Genomic DNA, 24,471 nt, shown 5'->3' with positions numbered 1-24,471 from the left:
CCAGCACAATCTGCTAGTTAGTTGGACACAGAAAACTGTCATTGTACCAAGCAATCTGCTAGTTAGTTGGACACAGAAAACTGTCATTGTAACAAGCAATCTGCTAGCTAGTTGGACACAGAAAACTGTCATTGTACCAAGCACAATCTGCTAGTTAGTTGGACACAGAAAACTGTCATTGTACCAAGAAATCTTCTAGCTTGTTGGACACAGAAAACTGTCATTGTACCAAGCAATCTAAGCCATACAACCATCCCCAACCCCCCTCCCACCCCATATAATTAATTCACATTGTTTCATTGCTCATCTGTGGCCCAACAACAATCCCCTACCCCTTGTAATTTATTCTACCAGTCTTCCTCTGTCCCCACAACAACCCCAAAACCCTTACGCCACCCCATATATTTTATTACATTGTATGATTACCCCTCCTCTGATTGATATTATAGATATTGCAGTCGTTAAATGGTGATGTTGAACCATCAGAAGTTGTGGGTCATAGAATAGCTTTAACTCTTCAACAGGTAAGTAGCAATCTGTCGCAAGGGTTTCTTTCTTGATTCTGTATAAATAACAACTCCAGTATCAAATAAACAATATCAGTTAGAGGCAATCAATGAAAGGAATGCCAAGCTTAATTTAGGACTTTACAAGTAAGGGATTTCATTGAACAGTAGTGAGAGCTTCCATGAGATTATTCAGTTTTATTAGAAAGGGCAAACACATGTTGCCATTTGCTTACAGGGGCAGATAACTCTCAGTGAATAATACAACCCAAAGGCATTAGTAGTTACTACTTTGTCATACTAAAGTCAATTATTATGATAAAGAAAGTTTTGGAACTAGTCTTATTTGATTATTTTCAGAATCCCAAGTCGTGGGTGGCAGCGTCTGCAGCTGGTCTATACTGGAGGGTAGAGGGTGATTTTACTAAAGCTTTAGATTGTTACAGACTGTCTTTATCATATGCTCCTCTTGAGATGGCTGTAAGTTGCTTATTTCTTATTCTATATCCTTGGTACAAGTGAACACTACAGGGGGATACCTGAGAAACTTCAAAGACAATCGGAACAATTCACGAGTTGCTTGATGCGTTTGGAACCAAATTAAAACATTTTATACAATATTGTTGGTTGTATCTCATAATTTTTACCATTGTGTGTGGCACACCATGCTTTCTCTTTTCAAAACACCTGAAGGTACTACTCTTTGGAGGAGTCCACTACCACACATCTTTGACTCTCGATTTTGCCATACTTTGGATGAGATTTTGCTTAACGGAATTGTCTTGCTTGTACAGATTTTTTATTGTAACAGTGAAAATAGTTTAATAATGTTATCTAATTATTTTTTTTTGTTTTTCAGGATTTAATGTTATTAGGATATGCTAATATTCTGGTTCAAGGTGGTTACTATAGCAACGCTATCATGGTGGAAGATTTAGCATTAGATATTCAATCAACGTTACCCATTCATTATTTCACACTGGGTAATATCTACGCTGCGCTGGTGAGTTTACTGATTGGCACTGTTATAGATTGATTTCATCACATGATCTAGTGGCCGGTGACAAGCAAATTAACTTGCTGTTTTCAAAACACCTGATGGTATTGATCTGGTTGTATCTCATGATGTTGTTGACCTATAGAGTAGTGGCAGGTGTCATATGTTTGTGAAACACCTGATGATACTTCTCGTGTGAGGAGTCCACTACTATACAATTATAGGGATGTTATGTTTAAAAGGCCATGGCTATTCGTACTGCAACGGTACAAAAATGGGCATTAAAAAACATATGGCCATCCCTACCTAACCCTAACAAAGTCACTTAATATCATTCTTGACATGTAAAAGGACCCCTTTCTTACAGATGTCCTGAAGGTAGGCTACATTGTACACAATTTATTTGAATATTCACTGTTTTTCAGGGAAAATGGAGAACTGCTGTATCATTTTATGAAGCTACCAGATTTTATCAGGAAGACTTTAAACCTGCTGTAGACAGATTACGAGCTATTCATTGTGAAAATATAGCATAAATACTCTAGAGGGAGAGGGAGGGGGTTACCATAGCAACAAACCGAACTCCATTAATGTTGGAATTAAGTTGGTCAGTTTATGATATACCCCAAGATTTTGTATCTGCTATGGAAAGACTGAGAGCTATTCATTGTGAAAATTTAGCATAAATACTCTAGAGGGGAGCACCAAGTCCAGACTCGATAATGATCAGTTCATTAATTACAAACCTCAATATTTTAGGCACTCCTGGAATAGATTAAGAGCTGTTCATTGTCAAATATTATTGAAGGGTAATGTAATGTTGGCAAACCAGACGCCAGTGGCATTAGGTGTTTCAATAGGTTGAAGAAATCCTGCCTCACTAGCTTTTAGTGTAACACTGTTACTGTAAATACAGGAGTGAAAATAAGCTCAATTCCATTTGATTTTCCAACCTGTCAGATTTCACAATAACATTTTTGAAATTGGTGATTTTCTCTGACAGTTTTCGTATTTTTATATATTTTTGCTAGCTTCCACCGATCAGATAGTATATATGTTTATTCTGCGTTTTTATGCTAACTAGTGCAATGTTTTTGCTAACTTTTTTTTTACTAAATTCCAATCTTTTATAAATTTTTATGAGCTTGATTAACACTGCTGTTAATGAGGAAGATGTGACGGAGCAGCCGATTTTATTTGTAGGTTGAATATATAGTAGTAGATACTAGACAGACTTAATTTATATTGTGTTGATTACTACTTTAACTACCTACAAATATAGTGGACTGTTTATGTTTTGATTTGGACCCAGAAGAGCAGAAGTATCTTCTCTCCACTAATTTTTATTTTTTAACATTCCTAAAGTAATAATTGTTATTGTTGTTTATTTTGACTAACTTTGTTTTATTAATAATCAATTTTTTAACTTGTTATACAATTCATTTTTATCATTTGGCTACATACCACAATGATTCTCAAAATAGGATCATTTATTGTAGTTGTCTCCCTTTACCTGAGCAATACCTCAGCTCGGTTAAAGTAGTTTTTATTACCTGTGACGACCAGAGATTGTACATGTTGGTCACAAGAAAATCAAGACCTGGTTCGACAAATGAAGATGAGAAATGCTATGCAGTGTGCAATTGGGAAACTTGATTAGGCACTCTTTTGGGATTTCAACTATAACAAGGTAATAAACCTGTTCCTCTAAACTTAACGAACATACTTTGGAATGATTAATGTTTTATTCTTTTTTACCCTGCATCAGATAGTCCAAAATTATTCCAGGACTGCAGGATAAGCTTACTCCTTTTAAATTTCATCCTTCGAACAGCTAACCATACATCATTTAGAGCATTAACATACTGATTGGCAGAGCAGAAGGAACTAACACCAGCCCTACCACTGGGCATAAAAAACACAGATTCAAATTTAATGTAATTTTATTACAAAATTGATATTGTAAAGATCTCACAAAAATTGTCTATTGCATGCAGTAAAAACTACTACAGTTCGAAATTAGTCAAGTTGTTTTATTTATCAAGCCAACAGGTAGGTAAAGGAAATTAAGAGCTTGTTATGCAGATATCTCGAATTGGAGCTTATCTAGTTTGTTATCTGATAGAGCCAGCCTACCAGAGAGTGTATCTGTTTAATACAATGGAGTTTATGTCCTATTTTTCTGCACCACAATTCAAAATATCAACTCTCTATTCTATGACTGGTAAAAGACCAAAATATAACAATGTGAAGAATAAACATCCAAATAGACATAATTAAACACGAAAACTTGAATGTTTTAACTATTTAGCACAGTAAAGCTGGTAAAATTAATAATTAGATGACAATTTATCTTTTTTTTTTGTTTAATTTTAAGGCAAAAAGTGGGTCACCATTGTGTTTTGTTAATTAAAAGAGAATTCATCAGTATAAGAGTCATATACAATATAATTGGAAGACTGAAAGACCAAGACTAATTAGGACAAAACAAATACTAGATCAGATCATACAAGTCATTCATTGGAAACCTCATATCTACTAAGGAACAGTTTCATGTCCAGATAATTCAAGGCTTTTAGACAAATGCATTTGGCATGGTATACGACAGATCATGACAGTCAATCACCCTAACAAAATACACTGAGAAAATTTTTCTTTCTGCTGCCTAATGGCTTAGCACAAAACAATCCAAATTTGAACTGTCTGAGATCTCATACAATGAATACTAACAATATAAGCACTACATTAATAAAGAAATATTGCTAAAAGTGGACAAAAAAAGTTCCACCTTATTAAAACAAAAAAAAAATACATCAAAAATGCTTCGTTAGAGTTAATTAAGTCGAGTTCATTAAGTCGATGGAGAAAATAACATGAAAATAAAGTAGAAGCAACTGAAAGGTTGAGATTTTTTGCCTTCAGTTTATATTGTACTTCATATTCATCCTAAACTAAACGACCACACCATGCAGTGTGCAATAGGTATTTTTTTGACTGGATACTCAGTTGACTTCTCAGTTAACAGTTAAAAGTTCACAAATAATAAGTAAAGTATATAAAGAATTGTTTATCTATTTGTCATTGTCTAAATTCCACGCTCTGCTGATTACATGTGACTTCATTTTGACCAATGAAAAGTACTATCTCAAAAGGAACAATTTGTAATTTTGAGAAATTATTTCATAGGTTAAAATATTCCCATAATTTCATTGAACACCAATCAAATTTGATTTCCTCACGTTCACAGCTTAGTATCATGTAATGAACAGTTTAAAAATCTACACCAAGAAAAGTAAATTGTAAGGGAAGTAACTAGTGCATGACAAGGGGAAATAACTTGTGTTGTGCCGCTAATAAAATCCTGGTAATTAATTCTTACTAATGCTCAATAATTAAGATATGCTTCAATCCTCCAAAATATGAAACAATGAAATTATAATGAGAAGATGTTGAGAAAATATACTTGGCTTGTAGTTGGTTAATTGTTTTAGAGATGAAATAAGTAAAGTAACATAGAGGGTGAATAACTAGCAGAAGTAAAAACTGTCAAAAAGAAAATAAATTAGTTAAAATCAGAACTTAAACACTTTAAAGAGTTGGTATAATATCAATGATGAAAGTTTTCAAGACCTACAAGGAGTTGCCATAAGGGATTTTTAACCAAGTGTATTTTCTCTAAAGTTACATGAAAGTATATAGTTAAACAAAGATATTGATACAAATCCAGGTATGATTCAAAACTTCATTCTAAAGGTGCGGGCTTACAATCGGTCTAGTTCGGAGATTTTTGTCTTGTAAAGAGTTTCACTGACCGACACAAGCTCCAGTCAGTTGTTTTCCACCTTGTCAATAATCTCGTGCGGAACATGCAATTGAAAGGAAAAGTAATCTGATTGGATGACGATGGTCTGTCTTGCAGATGATTAAACTGTCGGAGACAATTATCAAACTTGTTTAATATTATAAATCCTGTCGAGAACGCAATAATCTTGTTGTAGAAGCATGGGTACACACGATTCAATCGTGTGCTCGCACCTTAAGTAGCAATTAATATGCCTTGCCTGCAGATTACTTACAATTTGAATTCTTCTTCAAATTCAAATGGCATGGTCATGTTTTTGAATCATTTCCCAAGCTGATAAAGTGCAAATGCAAACTTTGAAACACAAATTTGTTTCATTTCATATTCTTCTGACAATATCTAGACGTAATTTTGCAAAGTTTAACTGAACATGATTTAAAGAAGAATTATGTTAGATCATGGATGAGAAGGGGAGTAACTCACAAAAAAACATGAAATGAAATATCCAAATCTGCTATCAAACATTGAATCATACCAGAATGTACAAATATCTTTGCTTAACTATAATAATGCACAAAAATTTTAGTTTAAATACCAACAAAACACGGTGAGTATTACTATGAGAAATTTTTTAGTCTAATTAAAAAATAAAACAATTAATAACGTTAATTAGCAGCCCAGATCCGAATAACGACATGAGAAATTTAAATCCTTCAGGTTGTCCCACTAAACTTCGTATGTATTTTACACCTTTACCAATAACAGACGTCACTGTCTTTACTTTTATTTTATTTTTCTGAAAATAAACGTGAACTTGTATGAACATAACGGCAATTGTATAGCTGGTAAATATTTACAATACTCTGTTATTTTGTTGAAGGGATTGTATATGTATAGGAACACTGATTGTTTCAATTTTCAGTCTGTGATCCTTGGAAAAACTAAGTCTCGAAGGACAAAGATATTATTAACAACTTTTGCGAAGGTGTCATCATATGTTAAGCATTTCTATAATTACAGAAACCACAGAAAACTAACAGAAATTGGAATGATGAAGTAGAAGCCATAATTGTACACATAGACAGAAACCTTTTCACAATTCCTTTAATTCAGTTTTCAGAGCAACAAAATTAAATCAAACTTACCCCAAGTATTCCTTCATGTTCTAAATATTGCATCATGGTAGGTTCATCTTTCGATAAAATTGAGATATATTCTGATTTCTTTTCTCTACTCCACCAATTTCTTTTAGAAAATCTAAAATTTAATTCAAATGATTTTAATTCTTTTTTCTTGAAATCTGAACCACTTAAATTTAGTGTTCTCCTGTCAATTAATATTAAGCCCCGCCCCCACATTGATAGGCTGATGAAATAAATGGGAGTCTTTATTTACAAACAAATGAAATTTTTTTTTTAGAAAGTTCAACTATTAAACAAACAAATAAAATAGAAAGAAATATTCAACAAAAACTCTGAGACCGAGATTTGTTCCATCGCCGTGTCTATTTTTAATTGAAAGTTGTTGTGTATTCATACGCCATATAACCAAGTTGTCACAGGAGATCACATCATTACGAGTCATTACGTCATCGGAGATCACTCAAGAAATTTGTAGTTCATCGGTAAATGAATGCAATTTTTTACATGGGTTCACTATAGCACGTGACAATAGAATGTAAATATTAAGAAATGACGTCTACTTACAATTTAGTATTTTTAGTATTACTGGTAGTAAAATGATAATGGTATAAAGTGGCTCGGATATATTTTGGCGGTTTGCCAGGAAATGGATTATTATGCAGTAATTCTAATACTTCTTTCTGATTGGTTAATAATCTGTAGACGAGGTTGACAAACCATGGATTTTGTTGATAATTACCGAGAGCAGCGAACCACATCTGCCAATCTAATCGAGGTTGATGTGGGGCTGAAAAATATTACAAGGTTGTGAATATAAATGATACAGATTGGAATTGATGTTCTGATATTTTCTGACTGGAATTGTAAAGACACCTTGCTAACATACGCCCACTACCAGCTGTCAGTAATGATAACAAGTCTTTTGTGACTTAAAAATTAATTTTCTCATAAACTTAAAGATATCTTATTAGTCAAGAGCAATAACTCCAAACTTGTTCATCCAATTATTGCCATTTGAACATGACCAAAAGTTCAACAATATATACATGCATACCAAGTTTCATCTAGATCAGAAAAAAAATGTAGCCTTTATCAAGTAAACAAGCCAAATTTGACGCATTTTACTAAGTCAAGGGCAATAACTTAAACACCGTTGGCAGATTACTTTTTGATTTTAACTGTGTTGCAGCTTAATTGTTAAACAGTTCTCCACTGAAAGAGATAAAGATTATAACCTAGAACATCGCTTGGCGACATTAAGTCAGATTATTTCTGAATTAAATAGAAGTACTAACCTACGACAGGAGGTCGAGTGGCCACGTTTCCTGGTTTATAGAGAAAATCATATTCTTTCCAACCTTTATCCATAGAATAACTTCCTTCTATTACAACTTCAGGTCTGCCTCCAACACCAGTCATTCTACATAATATAAATATAACACGTTTTATAACATTATTATATAGTGAACAGAAAGTTTTACATCCTACTGTTCTGTACCTTATCGAACAATACCTTAATGGATAGTTTTTCAAAAAGAGGTTTTTGCAAAGTCCTTTGATATAGTAGTTATACTTAGTTTGAGTGGAATTGTAAGAACCACAGATATCTGATTGAAAATTGGAATAGTGCAAATTGTTGCTATTAGTGCCCCGGATACACTTAAAATAATTATAAATCCTCTTTACAATCCCTGCAAAATGTCAGTTTGGGATATTTTGCATGAATAAAATCTGGCTTGCCATGAATAGATCCTTATTATATTGGGGCTTATGAAAACAGGCAATGCCTGGTAGTGCAGTAGTGTACAATGAGGAAAATATTGCAAGATTAAAAGTTATTGAGTAGTTAGTGAATATTCACAAATCAACATATAGTCACACAGAGCAAAAACACTAATAACTAATGTTAACTTGTCATTTTCATCAATTCATTGGATATTATATTCATTCTACTTTCTTTGCCCATTCTGACAGAATAAAATAAAAAATAAAATTAAACGAAAAAGGTTCAAACACCAAAAAAAGCTTACACTCTAAAAAGACCATAGGAGTCTGTTAGTCTAAAGGTATCTAGATTTGAATGCCATTCCCGTACAGACGGCCATACTAAACCATATGACTTGGCGTCAAGACCACGCGTAAATGGTACCTGGAATTAGAATAGGGTTGAGTTATGAACTCTTGGAATCACTAGCCATGGCAACAAGGATAGATGCTAAGACCTGCAATAGAAGGAACCTGGAATAGGGTTAGGTTAAGAACTCTAGGAAGCAACAGGCACCAGACATGGCATCAAAGATGGAACACTGATGCTAAAAACTCTGATAGAGGGAATTATGGAATTAGACTAGGGTTGGGTTTCAGAACTCTTAGGGCACCAAACAAGAATGGAAACTGCAATAAAAGAGATTACGAAATAGAGAAGGGTTGTCCCTTCTTCAGAAACCCACTTGAAAAGATCACCACTGAAGCCTAAAAATGAGGTGGAATAAAAGAGGTTAAGTGGTAGGGAATGATTATATAATCAATCAAGGATAATACCACAGTCAAATATCTATAACAATCTTGAACCAGAATACATCTAAATTAAACCTCCACTGAAATTACTATATTTTAGTTTAGCAGAATCAACAAAGCAGCCCAAAATAATCATGTCAACATACAAACACATGCATTAGATATAACAAGCAAAGCAAGTGGTTTACAGCATGCAAAGCAGACACAGATTCAAAAACATGCAAATCCTGGCCCCCCACCAAAAACAGGCAAATCCTGTCGCCCCAACCCAAAAGCATGCAAATCCTATCCCCACTACAAACATACAGAGAAAGTATAATGTCCTATGCCTATTTTATTTTAATTGAAAAAGAAAAACTTTGTATAAATATATTGTATTTTGTCAAAAAGCTACATGAAATCAGTGACTGGTGAATGAAAATTTCTTAATAAAAAAATCATGAATGCAGTTCCCAATAATTATCAGATGATTGGAACTATCAACTCATCTGCAGTTAAGTTTTTGAATAATTCATCCCAAAACACAAATAGCTTACTGACATTTAATAAATCTAATTCATGTTTCATTTCAACAAGATATTCAATAATTAGACAGAGGACATTTTACTTTCCATTCAATTCCGTACAACTCAAACCAACTGGTAATATACCTGCGAAACAAGCCATACGAAGACGTGACGTGATATTTATAAGAAAAGGTGTGGAAATCCATTAAATATGGCCACAAGGTTTTCTGGGTAGGGCGATGAACGGCAGAATGTGGCATCTAAATACAAAATAAAATACAAATTCACAACGATATCGTGAGTTAACCCTTTCAACAAGTTTACCAGCCACATAATTACTCAATATATACCCTAGTGGTCAGTTTACCAGCATCATAATTACACAATATATACTGGAGCGGCCAGTATAGCAACCGTTACCAAGTGACATCACATAATGTTAACATCATACGCTGTAAGTTATATTACTTGAGGTTCAGGGTATATGATGTATTATTTCATTTACACTCAGTGTTTAAAGGGTTAATAACACTGTGTAATAAACTATGGTACTGATGAAAACATGATATGAAATGGGAGAGTTGTGTCCCTTCCTTTAGTTCAAGACATGCAATGTGCTAAATCATGCTAAATATTTGTCTTTAAATCTAATATTTAAGATATAAATTTGGAATGATAAATTCTAATATGAGATTGAGACTAAGTGAGCATGCATGAATGAGTAAGATATTTGTTAGTCTGGTATTACTAGAGTTGACATCTAGATATCTGTTAGTCTAGTATTACTAGAGTTGACATCTAGATATCTGTTAGTCTAGTATTACTAGAGTTGACATCTAGATAACTGTTAGTCTAGTATTACTAGAGTTGACATCTAGACAACTGTAAGTCAGGTATTACTAGAGTTGACATCTAGACAACTGTTAGTCAGGTATTACTAGAGTTGACATCTAGATATCTGTTAGTCTAGTATTACTAGAATTGACATCTAGATATCTGTTAGTCTAGTATTACTAGAATTGACATCTAGATAACTGTTAGTCTAGTATTACTAGAATTGACATCTAGATATCTGTTAGTCTAGTATTACTAGAGTTGACATCTAGATATCTGTTAGTCTAGTATTACTAGAGTTGACATCTAGATATCTGTTAGTCTAGTATTACTAGAGTTGACATCTAGATAACTGTTAGTCTAGTATACAAGAGTTGACATCTAGATATCTGTTAGTCTAGTATTGCTAGAGTTGGCATCTAGATATCTGTTAGTCTAGTATTGCTAGAGTTGACATCTAGATATCTGTTAGTCTAGTATTACTAGAATTGACATCTAGATATCTGTTAGTCTAGTATTACTAGAGTTGACATCTAGATATCTGTTAGTCTAGTATTACTAGAGTTGACATCTAGATATCTGTTAGTCTAGTATTACTAGAGTTGACATCTAGATATCTGTTAGTCTAGTATTACTAGAGTTGACATCTAGATAACTGTTAGTCAGGTATTACTAGAGACAACATGCTACTATAAATAAACATTCAATTGACACAGTGCAAGATATAATGAGCACATTAATGAATGAATGAATGAATGACTGGCAATGCCACTGAAAAAGAAATAAATGAATGAATGATTGGTAATTCCACTGATAACTAATCTAATAAATGAATGAAAGAAAGAGATAATTAATCAGTGTATAACAAATAAATGAATGAATGAAAAACTGTTAGACAAATGACCAAATTTGACGCTATGTTCAAATCAAGCATGAAAGAACTTCTATTGACTTGTCACTATGGCCTTTATTTAGTGCCAGAATCACATTTATTCCAGTTTACATGGATTTATTTTTAAAGAGACAACCCTAGAGATTTCTTGCAAGAAAGTTTAAAATAATAATCAACTTACTAAACTGAGACCAAACATGGCTACTGCTACACCAGCAAATATTATAGATTGAACAGCAGACCAAATTTTCATGGTGGATTTCTTTTCTTCTACTATACATCTGTATATTAAATACAAGATAATATAAAATAATACCACACAATATTCCGGGGTCCTTTTCTCAAAAACTTAACTCCAGATGATTTCTATGTTTCGGACTAAATTTTGTGTCACCATCCAATAAGATTGCGGTCTTTCTGTAAGTCTGGATTTTATCTTAGTGAAGTTTTTGGGAACAAGGAAGTTCCTAATTTCATGAGCCCTGGCCTCGATTTTACAGAGTCAAATAAATGAGAACACACTATGCAACAATCTATTAATTCAAATTAATCATAAATAACCCAGTTTAAAACCAACGAGCTAAACTAAACTTTAAAATATAGCTTTTGCTTCTTGATCGAGTTCACGACTTTGTGAGAACTATATTCTACATTTGACTTTAGTACGTACCTTATAATAGTAATTAAAACTTCGTAAGCTAATGATACAATTCCAATTATAATGGTATAGGGCATGATCAATTCTAACCACTGGAAAAACTGTTTCTCACTGAACCCTTAAATCATAAATTTCATATTTTAAAATTTTACAAACTCAATTTTTGGTGTTAGATGGTGATGAGAACACAATCTCATGAAAGCACTGGCCAAGGTCATAAAGTAAAGATTTATAATATTTTTTTTCTAGTGTTTAAAGAGAGCAAGTTGCATATGAGATTTTGAGTCGGTAATTGCGATGCGCAAGTGCTTAAACTGAACGTTGATTGTACAGGGAGTTAGTAAGCTCATACGTACCTATTTCAGTATGTATAGTATTATCTTTCATTAGCTGTATCTTAAACATTTTAACTACCATAAACCCTAAGTAACCTATAACAACCACAGGGGCAATAACTCCAGCTAAAATACTTAATATAGACCATGATGATTTCTTCTTCTTTTTATCTGGGGGAAACAAAAGTGAAATACAAATACAAGTTATAGTCAAACATAGATATTTGTAAACATCCATTAAACCAAGTTACTATTGAAAAAAGCTTCTCAAAATTGCAGTTTGATGGATTATTAGATTATAGAGGGATTCTGTCATATAGTTTTGACCAAGTTTAAAAATTTCTATTTTTTGATCCTCGTGAAAGGTAATGTACGGTATCGATACCTCTTATTACCACAAGGCCTGGCTTTACTTCATGTCATTATGAGACGTTTTAATGCGAAAAACATAACAGAACTTACCGACTTGGCCGAAGAATTTATCATCAAGTAAAGATACACACAATGTTAGTGTTAATAGATTAAAGAAATTATAGTTCCCTGTTAATATAATAGCTACTTGTAACAAAACCTGAAAATATACAGAATAAAAACTATATTAGCAAACTATCATATTAAAAATAATTGTACTGTTTGGATGAAAAAACAAACAAACAAACTTGACAACCAGGCCTGTAGATAATGGGGGTATGTAGTGATAAACCTTACGAGTAAAATAGTTGAACCAACCACCCCCTCTACTCTCGTTCCCTCAAGCCCTTTCAAGACTTAAAGGGGAACAGTTGGCATTTACAGGGATTGATTTGGGTCTTTATTGTGGTTTAATAGTCTTAAGAAGTACTAACACACACAAAAATCGTATAATCTCTTCAAATATACCTCAAACTAGAAATTTCACTGTCTATTTCTATATATGTGTTTTCTATATATGGCATAGTCTCACTAAAATTCGAGTCAAATTCTTAACTTTCAAATAATAATAATGGATACACATGGATTTGAAGGCTCACATTTCGAGGTTTGATTGGTCGAACAGATAGTGAAGGTGCTCCTTTAAAGGTGTCAAATAAACTTATATTTATGAGGTATTAGATGACTGATTAGATATCAGTCTAGTATATAAGGAGATGATTTTAATACTGATTGTGATAGCTATGGACACAGGCAATGATACAATGATTGCAGATCAATAATCAATAAGATAATTGATGATTGATTTTTAATATCCATAATATTCAATAAAATATTGTAATAAAACTCCACCACCCATACATTACAATATATTAGTTAGGTAATTCAATAACACCCCACCCCCAGACTATGTCTCCCTCCCCTCTCCTCATGTCCCTCCCCCCAGATCACACCCCTGACTTTAGATAAGATATGTGTGTATTGTAAACCTTAATTCCCACCCATACAATATAATACAATATATGTATAATAGTTGTTAGGGAAATCAATGACTTCTATTATACTCTTTATAATGTTCAATACCTCTATTATATTAGGACAACTCTAATAAATCTCAGTTTTCAGTTCTATGTCAGTCCAAAACAATTTTACTCTGTTTATTTTTCCACAGGATTTTTGATTTTGAAACTGCCTATACCTATGCAAGAATCCTTTAAATTCTTCCACACATACATACTTTCTATCAATATTAAACTGTATAGGTATGATTGGAAGAGCTCATATGGTAAATTCGGGGGGTTTTTTGCCAATCAAATCATATCAGCTTTGTATCCAAAGTTTGTAAACTCATCATGTACTGAAGTATTGACAACTCTACGATTCACTATACCTCTGACTAGAAACTAAAGATATTTTAAACTTGGCCTAATCCAATATAAAACTATTGAATATCAAAACTGATTGATCTACTATATAGTTTAATATATTATTGTTGTCAAGTATCTATACTTTAATTTTCTGGATTTTATATCTTAAGTTTTCTGAAATCTGAGGCTGATAGAATTTGCATGTGTTTGGATTATCAAATAAATGTGTAACAAGTTTGGGTTGGATATTATTTGTCTGTAGTTGGATTATCAATTTATATATTATTTTAGGCCTATCTAAATGTGTATCAAGTTTTGGTTGTGGTTAAGACTGGTCTATCAAGAAATGAAGAAGATGTTCTACTGGTTTTTCAATCAGTAGATAATGATATAAATCTTTCTTCATTTTCGAAAGGTCAGTAAAAATTCATCTTTCTATGTTAAAAAATTTACAACTGTCTGTAAGGGTTTAGAAATAGGTGTTATAGCCTTTGCTTGCATATCAGGAACATTTCTATTATTAGATTTGTAAATAACTATTGGAATAACAAGCTGTTTTAAGTCAATAGACTCAATAAAATTTAAAATATGCCAAGGGATTATGTGATATTTGAATAATATTTATTAGATATGTCTATATAACATTAGGTTTTTACTGCTTTCCCTTCAAACTTAATCTATAACTATATCATTTTGATAAAAGTCCCACATGCACTATCATACATTTGGTCAAAACATCATACTATATGTCCATGGACAAATGTATGCTATATATGTAAACAGGGCCTTAACAATAGTCCCAATCTGGCTAACAATACTACTAATATCAGTATATAGATTAGTTAGTATAACAATGTATGACTATTTGTTACTATATCAACATCAACAAACAGGTGCCCCTTTATTTACTCATTACTCTTTTAAGGGTTACAGCCTTCTAAATATAAGGAAAATCATGCTATGGAGACAAATTTTATCAGAAAAAGAGGATTAACAAGGATCTTCAATGTGCACTGCCTGAAACACACACAAAATGATTTTTCATCCCTCTAACTCGCAAAACAGGGGAAACAGTAACTTAAGTTACAAAACAGCATTTTCTATTCAGATGAGAAAAGTAAATAAAACTATATGTGCCTTATCTAGGGTCAGTATCAAATGAATAAAAAAAACTTGACCTCTTGTAAACTGAAGATTAAGAGTGAAGTACAAGGTAAATAAACTAAATAAGATTTTCATGTCTATTATTAATTTTTTTACTTAGATTAAATATATCACTTTATTTAAACATACAAATATACTGGGTGTATACCAACTGGTTTTATTATTCTCTACTATATTGATAATACTGTACAGTGCACTGCACCACTCACTGTATCTGTCTATTTGCAGCTTTCTCTATAGGCCTACATGTATAAGGTTTTTAAATTGTATGTTTTATGATTTTGACAGAAATATAACCACATCAAAAGGATGTGTTTGTATATATCTTAGTTTTGTGCCGATTTCAAATTTTGAGTTATTTTTCAAAATCAAAGACATTTTTTAAAAACAAGAATTTCCAGTTCATTAGCATAGATTTTGTCAGCCTCAAATTCTTAAATAAAGTTGTGAGACTGCAAATACTTAAAATTTCACAAATTAACGACTAAGAAAATTATCACCTTAAAATAAATGGTGCTTGTGATAAAGGCTCCATTGTCTTTTCCCTCATTATTTCATCTGATGACAATACATGTAAACTATGTTGAAACTTATGTGCTTAATTTTTATCTAGGAGGTGTGCTCATTCCACATTATTGTCTTGTGTTTGTAATCATTATCTAGTCAAGTTGTTCAAGAATTGCAGGAACCTTGAGGAACCACAGACATCTGAGAGGAAATTGATTTGGTTAATACATGAAGTTAAACATCTCTTAATCCCTATAATGCTATAAGATTTTAATACTATTTTGTAACTGTTATAGTTATTAGTAATATAGGTATGTAGATAATAGGAACCCCGAGGCACCACAGACCTCTGAGAGGAAATTGATTTGGTTAATACATTGAGCCTATAAAATCCCTTTTAGTTTTAATCCCTATAATGCTATCAGAGTTTAATACTATTTTGTAACTATTATAGATAATTAATGTAAGTAGATAATCTGAAACCTATATACTAGTCTAATACTAAACTTGTAATAACTTGTAGTAATCATAATTCTCACCTGATAAACCTTAATAATATTTTCACACAAGACTGTGATTGTTTCTATAACTAATATGATATGAAAGGACTATAGCTAGACTATTTGTAGGTAGGTATACTGTTATTATTTTAGTGAAATTGATTTAAAAATATTGAAAATAAGTCTGGACCTAGATCATAAAGATAGTCTATTTGTAGGTAGGCAAATTTGTTAATATTTTGGTGCGATTTATATAAAAGTAATTTCCACAAAAGTTGAATTGCCTGGGCCTAGATTTTTCAGTTTTAGACATACTATTGTTAATATTTTGAGGAGTTTGATTTAAAAATAAATTTCACGCAGGACAAATTGGCCTGAATCTAGATCAGAAAGCTCGATATCTTTATTCATGAGCATTTAAGCTTAGTTAAACTTATCTACCAACAACTATCTAGTTTGCGATATCAGCATCCGCTGGAAGCAAAAGTTAACTGGTCATCTACCAACCAACCGAACCTTGTGCCACATTTCAATTCTATCTACAGATAGCTAAAATTGAACTCTTTCAGCTGGTAAAGTCAATACTTATCCTTTGAAGTCTTTTCAAATTATGCCAAATATTTATGAAAGTAATATTTTCTATTTTTAGATCGTCTACTAAATAATAATGTCGACTCCTCTACCACCCATCTCCCGAAATTCTTCGGCAAAAAGTCGAGAAACAACCTCACCTTCGATGTCGAACGCGAGTCATAAAAGTGTGTCCCCAACGAGATCTCAGAAATCTAAAAATGCCTCTCCAAAACCTGGTGTCAAGAGAACAAATTCTTCAAAAAAATTGACGTCTGCTAACCGAAGTTTGTCCAGTCTGTCATCAAAAATGGACAGATCTCAAATTAAAAGTGGCCGCCATTCTTCTGGAGAGATGAACAATAAAGGATTAAGAATTGTGGACATGTCTGGTCAAGGAATGACTTCTGTTCCTCTTCACGTCACTTCTAGTAAGTTTCATTATATTCATTTCAACCTTGTTTTTTTCCTTACCTAAAGTTGTCTGCCGTTATCAATTTTCGTATTCTAAGATAGCTGGTTTTAATCAGACTATATCGGTACAACAACCAATTAAAAGAGTTTTCTTATAACGCAGCTGGTTTGAGTGTAAGAATTTGACATGCAAGTCTAGTGACCTTAAATAATTTGTCTTTCCTCATGCATTTTCTATCAAAACTAAAGAATATTTTAATATTTTTCAGAAAAAGATACCGGAGAGCTAAATCTATCCTCAAACAACCTTCGAATTTTACCAGCTGAGATTCAGAGACTGGTTAACCTGGAGAAACTAGACATCAGTAAAAACGGACTACGCTGTGTCGGACCTGAGGACTATTCTGGCCTTCCAGTCGAATTCGCAAACCTAGTTTACCTTCAGGAGTTACGAATCTCGGAATGTAATCTGCCGTTTATTCCACCAGCAATTTGGAAATTATGCAACCTTAAAATTTTAGACGTCAGTCGAAATAAAATCAACCTTCTATTGCCAGACGTTGGCAATTTAATCGCGCTTCAGAAGTTGAATCTGCAGCAAACTAACATTACATCATTACCGCCTGAAATTGCCTGCTGCCAAGATCTGGAAGAAATTCTGCTCTGGGGTAACACAATCGAATCTTTGCCCGACACCCTGCCAGAGATGCCAAAATTAAAAAGATTAGCTATCAACTATCGTAGTTTTTGTGTGGGCGTCGACCAATACATGGAGACTCTTTATAAAAAGGGACAGATCCGTTCGGAACATATTCCACCAGTCGTGTTTGAATTGCCAAGACTGGATGTCCTAGATTTAGAAAGCACAAAAATTAACAACTTACCAGACATTTACAATGAAAATCTACAAGAATTATACCTAGCGAAGAATTATCTACAAAATGTGCCAGAGAGTATTTATCAACTAACGTCACTTCATACTCTGGATCTATCCCATAATAATCTGTACCAACTTCCTGATGAGATTGGCTATTTGATTGGTTTAAATTATCTCAAGTTGAACAACAATCAATTTGAAAGAATCCCTTCGTCAATTGGAATGCTTACCAAACTAATAGAGGTGAATGTTTGTAACAACAGAGTGCGTCGTATACCCTCTGAAATTCGTGAACTGGTGAATCTAAAATCGTTATTAATAGCTAACAATAAACTCCAATCCTTGCCAGACAGTATCTGTGAACTTAAAGGACTCACAACTCTAGATCTGACCAAAAATTCTCTGAAAGCTCTTCCCATGAAAATGTACAAGCTGACAAATTTGACAGAATGCCACACGTACCATAAACTACATAAATATGGTTTGTGGTTATATCAGAATCCGTTAGAAGTTCCACCCCCAGAGGTTTGGCGATCCGACAAACCAGAGCTTATCTTTGAATATCTCAAAACTCAACATATCGTACGCACTGAGAATTTAAATCGTCAAAAGATTCTAGTATTTGGGGACTCTCAATGCGGAAAAACAAGTTTGGTTTATTCACTGATGCAGAATAAATCATTTCTGACGAAACCATTCAAAGATCAAACAAAAATCGTGGGGCAGGTCCTCTGGAGAACTGAAAACAAGGTCCAATTTTTGATGAATGATTTCGGAGGTGATCGAACCTATTGGATCACATACCCCTTATTTCTAGATCTGAAGGCCTTGGTCTTTCTCGTGTACGACAGTTCAACATTCACGGAAAATTCCTATGCTACAATGATTGGACGATGGGTAGATATGCTGGTTGCTAACGCTCCAGGCACTGTGATCAAAATAATCGGCACGAAATCTGACTTGAATTCAGGGCATATCAACTATGATGCTCAAAAAGAAACGATTATTCGCTTGATTCACACTCAGCTAAAAAATTACTACAAAAATCTTGCAGACGAGCTGACCAATGTTGAAAGAGAGGTTGAAATTATCCAGGCCTCACAATCTTCTGTCAACAATTTACGTACAGAAGCAGAAGATGCCATTTTGAAATTATTACAAGTGCGCCAACGAAAACTCATTGAACTCAAATCGTGCCAGCTAAGAGTCATGCCAAACATTAGCATAGTTACTTCTGCTAAAGGAATTGATGGAATTTCTGAACTTATTAGTGACCTTGAACTTCTTGCCATTGACCAATCATTGTTCCCCTACGCTCAACGTGCTATCCCTGACAACTGGCTCAAATTCCGTGCAGAACTGAAGCGCCACAAAGCAGTTTACTTGCTGTGGGATAAAGTGGAAGACATTGCTAAGAAACATGGAGTCAAGGAAGATCAGCTTGAAGATTGTATTCAAAATTTCCACAACACTGGAGACTTCTTATGGTATTCTGAAATTCCTGGAATCTCGGAAATTCTGTTTCAACGTCCACGGGAGCTGATCAATTTGTTATCCTCATTGTTCCGCCATGACATGTACGAGTATCTTGACTACAAGACTGAAAGACTGTTTTCCAACAAAGGTAACCTCACAGAAGAAGAGTTTACAGAAGTTCGTGAACGATTTTTATTATGTGGTCAAGTTTCTCGTCCATTACTAAACTGTCTCCTTTTTTATCATAAACTAGATCAAGATGGTCTGACGGACATCTTAGAGTTATTGCCCTTGTTGGATCTATGTTACACAATACCAGAGCCTGACGTTCCCAAGGGACAACTCTACTGCTGGCCGATAATGGTGATCCCATCATACAGCACTGATATCCAGACGGACGAGATTGAAGATGTCTGGCCTGATAAACCAGAAAATGACGAAAAGGAGGCTTCAGTTATGTACACCTTTCCCTTTCATAATACACATGGAATTTTTGCAAAATGTGCGGCGACAATTCAGGACATTGTTTTAACACGAATGGACTGGAAATCAGCAGTGTTCGCTACGACGGACGACGAATCATTGTTGATTCGTGAAGGACTTGATAATCAAGGCTCTATGGTTATTAAACTATCCGTACGTGGAGAGAATTTCGGTTCGATCTTGGAGCTCCTGACGGATTTAGTACAAGTGATAAATGCGTTGTTGATACGCCATCCAGGTATCTACTGGAAAATTGACTTTCCCATGAAAAATAATGAATTTTTATCTAAGATAGCTACCACTCCTGATATCAAGTTTGAGAACACTGACAATGTTTTGAGCTATTTTTCTAGCTCAGAAATAGCATAACTCAAATCCTGTTTTATTTACCTTTAACTTAAGTTTAACTTCAGATGTATCAAACTACAGCTTTGTATCTGTATCCATATACAAATATTACGATCAAATTTTGTGGAAGTTTGATTTTTAAATTTGATTTATATTCATAGTTATAGGATTTTATGAGAAACAAGGACCAAAGAGTGTTGATTTATTTGATTTTGCCAATCAAGTCTGGCTGGAGAATTAAAATCTCTAACTGTGATATTAAAGGAATATTATTTAGCCGACTGGAGCAAAAATATGTCTTGTTATTTCAAGTCCATAGTTGATTCTTCTCCTGTAATTTTTTATACGGGCATAAAATTAAAAAAAAGATAAGTGCCAGGAGTGTTGATTAAGTTGTTTTCACCAGTCAAATCTGGGTGGAGAATTAAAATATCTAACTGTGATATAAGTGGTGTATTTGTATGCCATATTTTTAAGTGTATTACTATGATTTTATATCAATATTTATGATCTATTAGTTTATGTTAGTAATATGTCTGAGGGTCTGTGTTAAGGTGAAAAGAGAATTTGACTCATAGAAAGCACAGGCCTAGGTCCGAACCAAGGACTATTCATTTACAAGTGCTGGTAAGCTTAGTAATGTTTAGTTAGTTTTAACAATGATGGACAACTTTTTTTGGTGGTACTGACTTGTCATGTGCTGTGATACAGTGCTAATTGTATGATTTGAAAATAAAACTAGAAAATAAAATGTAGTATCCTTTTGCTTCTCTTGAATATTTAATGGTGGGGCTACACGAACAGTTTTTGTACCAGACGCAAATTCTGAGTAAAATCTAAGACAAGATGGTTTTCTTCATCTTTATTTACACTTCAGTTTGATTGATTATGACTTGATTATCGACAAAGTGAAAATGACCAACTGGAGATTTTTTTGTCTCCTAGTAAAACTCTTGACAAGACAATCACTATTCATGTGCCTTCACCATAAGATATTCCTGGAGCTCAGAATTGAAAAATAATACTGACCTGTGCCCAGAAGGCAAACAGTCTCAACCCCCTGGCTGGGGCGAAGAAAAGAAAGGGTATGGGTATCTCGATAACGTACGTGACCACAACTGACAGTTTTAAAAACCAATCAGGAAACGAATGACAGAACCAGGCTAATGGAGTAGGAATACACTGAAAAATAGCAAACAAAATAGTCCTATATACACTATAACACTGAAAAATAGCAAACAAAATAGTCCTATATACACTATACACTGTTGTATAAAAAGATCTAAGGTTTAGAATTAGAAATTTCCATCTAATGGATAAGAGTCTGTTTTCCAGTCAGTTGTAAATTAGACCTGGATAATCTAGGAAAGATCTATGATATGCAGATCAAAGTCTGGAGCATGCCCCTTAATCTAGACCCACCATTGGTTAAACCTAAATCCACCCATATACAATCACACCCTAAGTCAACCTCTGTTTCCCCTGAAAGCGCCCCAAAAAGTTTTAAGATTAAAGTCACACAAACCTGAGTTTCAAAATGATGAGTAAGTGCAGTCAGTTTCCACCATGTTGGACATTTACTAGTCAGTTTCACCACACCAGACGCGAACATCAGACGGAACAATAACCATTTCACCAGCCACATTGTTATCTTATCATGACGATGATAGGAAGACAGACGTAACCCAGGGATGTTCAGTTTAAATGGTGCTATCAGAATCGTTAGAAACCCTGCCTCTAACAATAATATATCCCTGAAAAATAATGTTTTAATTTTGATAAACATTTTGTATAATGACTGGAGTTGATGTGGAAGGAGAATTTCCTGCAAAACAATGACATAAAAGATGATTTGAACATGACCATCATGGCTAATGCTTTAGAATCCATTATTAAGTTACAAACTCAAAACAATATTATGGAATAAGCACTCTTCTTTACTACAATATTAAGAACATAACATTTCAACATTATAAAGTTAGTTTTATCAACTGATAATTTCATTTACCAAAAATTTGATCTCAGTTTAAGCTAAAATTTGTGAATAAGCCCTCAATATTCTAGCACCTCCCATAAAATATTTTGTTTGGATGCCACTGCCTGTTCTTTTGAGAATCATTCAGATATTGCCTCTCAATATCCCACTGTTATATAACAACTAGATCAACAAGAAAATCAATACTGGATAAAGAAATGAATAGAAATGATAAAAGCTATTTGTAGTCAGAGATAATCAACTGTTAGCTGAATGAGATATCATTATTATTCTACACAGTTGGATACTGTAGAGTATAATTCAAGTTCTAAAATAGATTTTTACAAATCAAATGATCTGCAAATATTCTTGAATTAAGACTTTTTTTTTATGAAATTTTTAATCTAAGATTATGTATCACACTACTGCAGTAACATATTCAGGTTTTTTTCAAGATAAAATGAAATACAGGTTAATGAGAACAGGTTTGACAATTTGGAAAGGAGGTTTCAATATGTAGACAAGACAGTGGTTCACTGTATTCAACTAACTTCACATAAAGCTGTGAATTTAACCAAACAAAATGACCTTTTTCATGGCCAGTACTTGAGACATTCAAAGGTTGCATGCTTGTGTCAAATTTACAAAACAAAACGTTAAATTGGCTACATGCAATCTTGTTGATTGATAGTGAATTCGGAAGGCAAGCATCTAACTATCTAAGTCACCACCATGCATTCAAGTTTTTCACAATAAATTGCAACAGAAGAAAAATACTCACCATTGAAACCACATGAAAGATTGACCAACCTGAAATATACAGATACTTTATGAATACAAAACAATGCTAGAAAGTTTATTCGTATTGGGGTATATTGGGACAAGTCTCAATGAAAGAAACTGTTTTGGACTTTGAAGTTCAAGTCCCAAAAAAACTCATAGCTTTTGTTTATTGTCGTTGATTCTTTCTGCATGCCAGTCCTGTTAATGTGCATTGCATTACTAATACAAAGAACCTAATTATGGAAAGCAACCAAGTACCAAAGATACTATCTAGACACAGGCCAATATAGAGCCCCTTACTTTCATGTTAGCTAGTAGAAAAGTACAAATATGGAAAGAAGGTATAAGGGTTCATCAATTCTACTAGAGGGATACAAGTAAGGAAATGGAAAATATCAGATGAAGGTTAACGGGGCACATGCTCCCAAGTTGGAGGTACAGGGGAGATTTTACTATTTCATGAGACTTTCATGGAAGTTGTCTCCTACATAGAAATCTTTTCATCCCTTAACCCAAAATTTTACTTGTTTTATTCGAAAAAAAAAAAAAAAAAGCCACTGGCAATAGAAAGTCTAGGATTTCTGCTACTAAAGTGATACACAGCAGAAATATTTTATAGTTACAGATGTGTTAACGAGACAAAGGCTATCAGACGAAACAAAGTAAGGTATACAATAATCAATATTAATAAAGAAAAGAGATATTTTACAATAAAAATACCAGATACGTAAACTTCCAGAAGACAGATGTTATAGTACATAGATCTATCTATCTAATTAACTATACAACTAGATCAATACTTCTGGCTTCAGTTTGTTCAGGTATAGACTGGTATATATCAAGAAAGAGGGGAAGGTGTGTTTTTTTTTCAAAGATAAGGTATAGGCTGGCTGGATTATATATTCAGAGAGGGGATGGGAGATCAGGATCATCTAACTTAGATATAGTGTGCTAAATATTTTCGAAAAAAAAAGTCAGGGATCAAATTTAGATTCAGGTTTGTCAACTTTCAGAGAGTTCACATAGCATCATTCCTTTATATTTCTATTCTACAACTCTATATCCCTTTCAGAGAGTTCACATGGTATTATTCTTTGGTACCACTATTTCTATTCTACAACCCTATATCCCTTTCAGAGAGTTCACAATCACATGCAATCGCAGAGGAACATGTTAAAATAACAAGGCTACTAACCTGGTATAGAGAAAGATAAAGCATCCATAATAAAGTAAAGGACACGATGTCTCGACCACCTTTAGATATCATACAGAACAACGAGATGACGATTCCACCCAGACATAGTAAATCCATCCCAGTCTGTACGTCTAATCCTAGTTTTGGTGTCAGTTTTAATAATGTTGGTTGTCCATCTAATAACTCCTGCCATGAGTTCGCTTCTGAAAATA

At 33.5% G+C, this 24,471-nt stretch overlaps 2 protein-coding genes across 2 annotated transcripts in view; one reads left to right on the top strand and one right to left on the bottom strand.

Moving 5' to 3' along the window:
* The window catches only part of LOTGIDRAFT_163300 (hypothetical protein), a gene marked incomplete at both ends in the record, with an annotated part of 27,124 nt that extends 25,085 nt beyond the window's left edge, over nt 1–2,039 (top strand). The window contains 4 exons of the mRNA XM_009059396.1: nt 450–524; nt 867–986; nt 1,366–1,509; nt 1,929–2,039. Coding sequence (XP_009057644.1) covers nt 450–524; nt 867–986; nt 1,366–1,509; nt 1,929–2,039 — 450 coding nt within the window. The remainder of the gene's footprint in view (nt 1–449; nt 525–866; nt 987–1,365; nt 1,510–1,928) is intronic.
* A 1,389-nt stretch (nt 2,040–3,428) lies between these two features.
* The window catches only part of LOTGIDRAFT_204109 (hypothetical protein), a 66,580-nt gene continuing 45,537 nt past the window's right edge, over nt 3,429–24,471 (bottom strand). Inside the window, 13 exon segments of the mRNA XM_009059395.1 lie at nt 3,429–4,482; nt 4,498–6,101; nt 6,451–6,562; nt 7,012–7,234; nt 7,743–7,867; nt 8,478–8,596; nt 11,378–11,477; nt 11,867–11,972; nt 12,211–12,360; nt 12,652–12,760; nt 21,336–21,488; nt 21,832–22,060; nt 23,063–23,091. Coding sequence (XP_009057643.1) covers nt 5,946–6,101; nt 6,451–6,562; nt 7,012–7,234; nt 7,743–7,867; nt 8,478–8,596; nt 11,378–11,477; nt 11,867–11,972; nt 12,211–12,360; nt 12,652–12,760; nt 21,336–21,488; nt 21,832–22,060; nt 23,063–23,091 — 1,611 coding nt within the window. The 3' untranslated portion in view covers nt 3,429–4,482; nt 4,498–5,945.

This window comes from Lottia gigantea (genome assembly GCF_000327385.1).
Source record: "Lottia gigantea unplaced genomic scaffold LOTGIsca_39, whole genome shotgun sequence".
Taxonomy (NCBI): domain Eukaryota; kingdom Metazoa; phylum Mollusca; class Gastropoda; family Lottiidae; genus Lottia; species Lottia gigantea.
This window is presented reverse-complemented; position numbering and strand designations above follow the sequence as displayed.